Source organism: Ooceraea biroi, chromosome 12 (genome assembly GCF_003672135.1).
Source record: "Ooceraea biroi isolate clonal line C1 chromosome 12, Obir_v5.4, whole genome shotgun sequence".
Classification (NCBI taxonomy): Eukaryota; Metazoa; Arthropoda; class Insecta; order Hymenoptera; family Formicidae; genus Ooceraea; species Ooceraea biroi.
The window spans coordinates 276,611-280,591 of NC_039517.1; the positions used below are offsets into that span (position 1 = coordinate 276,611).

The 3,981-nt window shown below is 35.7% G+C and overlaps 1 protein-coding gene and 1 long non-coding RNA gene across 3 annotated transcripts; one reads left to right on the top strand and one right to left on the bottom strand.

The window, feature by feature from the left end:
- Positions 1-413: 413 nt before the first annotated feature.
- On the bottom strand, positions 414-3,807 carry LOC105286128 (glycerol kinase). 2 transcript variants are annotated; one of them, XM_011350820.3, is made up of 10 exons: positions 3,659-3,807; positions 3,484-3,562; positions 2,964-3,222; positions 2,506-2,729; positions 2,208-2,414; positions 1,743-1,853; positions 1,398-1,651; positions 897-1,102; positions 670-801; positions 484-569 (listed from the first exon to the last, which is right to left on the bottom strand). In XM_011350820.3, exons 2-10 carry the CDS (start codon positions 3,556-3,558, stop codon positions 484-486), a joined length of 1,554 nt encoding a protein of 517 aa, XP_011349122.1. In that variant the 5' UTR covers positions 3,559-3,562; positions 3,659-3,807. The 2 variants fall into 2 exon arrangements, with proteins under 2 accessions (XP_011349121.1, XP_011349122.1); XM_011350819.3 differs by lacking the exon at positions 3,659-3,807 and having other exon boundaries at positions 414-569; positions 3,484-3,558.
- LOC113563078 lies at positions 475-867 on the top strand. Its single transcript, XR_003407310.1, has 2 exons — positions 475-609; positions 688-867. It is a non-coding gene; the product is annotated as an uncharacterized LOC113563078 (long non-coding RNA).
- Positions 3,808-3,981: the final 174 nt, after the last annotated feature.

The following is a 3,981-nucleotide window of genomic DNA, read 5'->3' on the forward strand; positions in this document are numbered from 1 at the left end:
TAATTTTATTCTAAACCGTTCTTCTATTAACACTAATATTATGAAAATAATGATATGAATAATAATTGTAACAATAATAATGCAATTATCATGATATGATATTGAATCGCACGAATTTTAAACTCGCAAAACTGTACAAAAACGGTGCAATTTAATATTTAATGGTAAAATTAAAAAGTACCTTCAAAATAATAGTTCCCATTAATATCTCGTGTATTATAAAAAAAAGAATTTCTAAATAGTTTATATAAGGAATAGTTTGAACCAGAAAAGTACGTATTAATGTTTGCAAACTCAGGAAGAAGTTTACCACCTACTTTGGATAAAATGTAAAAATATATACGCAGTTACATCAAGAATGAAAAATGGATGCTGGGAAAGGCGGAAGAGGCCTGGCATTTTTAATCAAAAGATTCTCTATTCACATTTTAATAAAAATATTTCTTATATACATTACATGGAAAAGTACATGCACACTTGATCTTAATTATTCATCGAAGTCGTAGAACAATCCCACTTCATGGACCTCTCAATAGCCATTTTCCACTTGGAATATCTGAGATCTCTCTCTGAAACACAAAATGAGTGATGTAAATTCGAAATTATTAGGTATTTTTATTTTCTTTAGCTTCAAATTGCAACTAATATGCGTAAATAAATATTGCTTACCATCTTCGCCGATTACAGGTGAAAACTTGGTTATCTGAGATGCATCTACGTCGTTTATGTCGATTAAACCTGCACCAATACCAGCTAGAATGGCAGCACCTAAAGCCGTGGTCTCGACCATGTTTGGTCTCACTGTTCAACATAATTATTTGCTTGATACACAATCAACAAATAAAACAAATGTTGTCTCAACATAAAGAAGACTCTGATTGACATTGTTTACTTACCAACAGTTATCCCGGTTAAATCCGCCTGCAATTGCATTAACAAATTGTTCACGGTCATTCCACCGTCAACCTGCAAAGTTGCCAATTGCGTTCCCGAATCTTTCACCATTGCTTCCAGGATATCCCTCGTTTGGAAGCAAACTGCTTCCAACGCCGCTCGTATGATATGATACTGTTGTGTATCCTCAGTGATACCACAAATCACTCTAGTTTCATAAAATTATGTAAGCACATTGCATAATGTAAGCTAAATACATTTCTTCGCATATATCAAGAAGGTTTTTTTATAAATGCATAAACAAGATATATAAATGAATAATATAAATATTCAGTAATTATTATTCATTATAATATTAAAATATCATAATTCCAAAAATATTAAAATATACATAAATATTTAAATATATAATTCAAAAAAATAGGAATGTAATTGTATGGGAGTTTTAATGGATTTCATATGTCAATGGAAAAGTAGGAAGACAATATAAGTGGATACGATACCCGCGTGCATCCTGTTGCCAATAGGGCGCGTACAGTCCCGAGAAAGCCGGCACGAAATAAACGTCGCCGGAACATCTCACACGTTCTGCCATGTCCTGTGTCTGGGTGATGTTATTAAGAAGTTGCATATTATCTCGCAGCCAAGACAATGCAGCCCCGGCAACGGCGACGGAACCCTCTAGCGCATAAACAGCTGGGGATCGCGCAAACTTGTAAGCAACAGTTGTGATCAGACCGTGTGTCGAATCAACTTTCTGCAAAATATAAATAAATAATAAATATAATAAAGAAAGAGTAATTTTCATATGTACACATCGATATAATATTGTTCTATATTATACATACCACGTTTCCAGTATTGTAAAGCAAAAAGCAACCTGTACCATATGTAGCCTTTGCCTGTCCAGGTTTCAGGCATAACTGACCAAGAAGAGCTCCTTGTTGATCACCTACGCACTGCGAAATAAATAAATCATGTGTAATTACTACACGATGTTATACTCAATTTGAATGCATACACACGATCATTCCTTCTCATCCTCTCAAAGACATTGAACAGAGAATTGCTTTGAAAAAGAAACATCACAGAAACTTCACTCAAAAAACCATAATTTGACATTAAAAATATTAATTATAATAAATAATATTAAAAATTAAATAGTGTGATATTAAAAATAAAAATGATCAGTAGTATATTTTATATACAATAAATTATATTAATAAATAAATTATAAATAATAAAATAAATAAAAAAATTAATTATATCAAAAATAAAAATGATCAGTAGTATACTTTATACAGATTACTTACACCTGCTATGGGAATACCGGCGAGAATTTCAGGATTTGAAACGCAACCGTAAACTTCCGCGCTGGATCGTATTTCAGGCAGAATGTGCTGTGGAATGCCAAAGAAGCGGCACAGTAAGGAATCCCACTTCAACGTGTCGATGTTCATTAACATTGTGCGAGACGCGTTCGAGACGTCCGTTATGTGCAATTGGCCCTTTGTAAGATTCTAAATATAGGAAGTAAACAACACAAGTTCAACATTAGCGCGATGATAGTTAAAAGCTGTCTTCTCTACTTTCATTTTGAAGCTTATTCACCCAAATGAGCCACGTGTCAACCGTTCCGAAAGCGCACCTCTCTGCATCCACAGCTTGCTTCACACGAGGAACGTTGTCTATTAACCAGCGTATCTTAAGGGCGCTAAAATAGGGAGACATCGGTAAACCACAAAGGGGCTTCAAGTAATTTTTGTTCCTCGTTTTGTTCGGGATGTTATCTAACACGTTCTCCATCGTTGTGGTTGTCCTCATGTCGTGCCACACTACAAATTTTATTTGTCAACATCTATTCTTGAAACGAGTGCTTTGGACAAAGTATAATTTTACAAGCGCCTTTTGTTAATTTAATAACAAATTATAAAGCCGTTTTGTTTTTATTTGTAAGTCAAATTTTGCAATTTGTTAATTCTTGTATAAGTTTAAATATGCGTGTATAACAAATATTAGAAATATTAAAGATTTATCACTATAAAGATATTGTTTTATTCATTCCATACCGATCGCATTGTGCAAAGGCTCCCCAGTCTCCTTGTCCCAGACCAGCGTGGTCTCTCTTTGATTGGTGATTCCGATAGCTTTGATATCTGACATCGTTAAGCCAATGTCTTTCATTTTCTTCGCAGTCTCGTTGATACAGTCGATGACTGCTTGCAGTATCTCCTTTGGATCCTGCTCCACCCATCCTTCCTGAGGATACTTCTGCTTGATCTCAATCTGATGCAGAGCAACCACCTTCCTACGCAACACGTCGAACACCTGAACAACACAATAATACATGATTAAAAATATATTCATGGCAGTTACAATTCCGTGTGCGCACGCACAAACGGTACAACATATTTCCTAACCTCATGAGAGGCGCTTTTTGCCACATTTACGTTATTAGGCAAGCTTTCTATTACAGCGCTTTTGTCCCACACATTGAATATGTATATAAATATAAATTTTACTTGCAAAAGTAATGAAAAGATTCGTTCTTCACGGCGAATCGAGAAATTAAACTGTCGAAAGCCTTACCAAAAATCTGGCGCTGCTCGTTCCCTCGTCGATGGCTCCTACGAGGGACCCAGTTGTCTTCACGTTTTCAGGCATGTTGCTTTCCCGTAGGGCGTACAATAAGTGACGTTTTCACAAGCTTACTCGATGACATAGGTCTATAATCTTTGATCTCTTATGTAACGCGCATACTTACATTGCAGATAAGGTAAACGTGTCCAGCGGATATTTGATATCGATTTCCGAAAATAATCTTCAATCTACCGAGCTTTCGTTAGAAGAAACACTTTTTTACAGTTGTTCAAATAGAATTCTTATACATTAATGTATACATCGCATGCACTTGACAGAAGACGCGTCGCGATATGTCAAATAATATGACGCGTCGATGCTCCTGCAGGTCACGTGACCGGCGTCACCACACTGCGTGCTTTTAAAAAAGTGAGTTCGTGTCCCCCGCTAGATAAGGAAGTTGAATCCTGGCTCGATAAATTCGAGATTTCGAAGCGTTTTTTAACG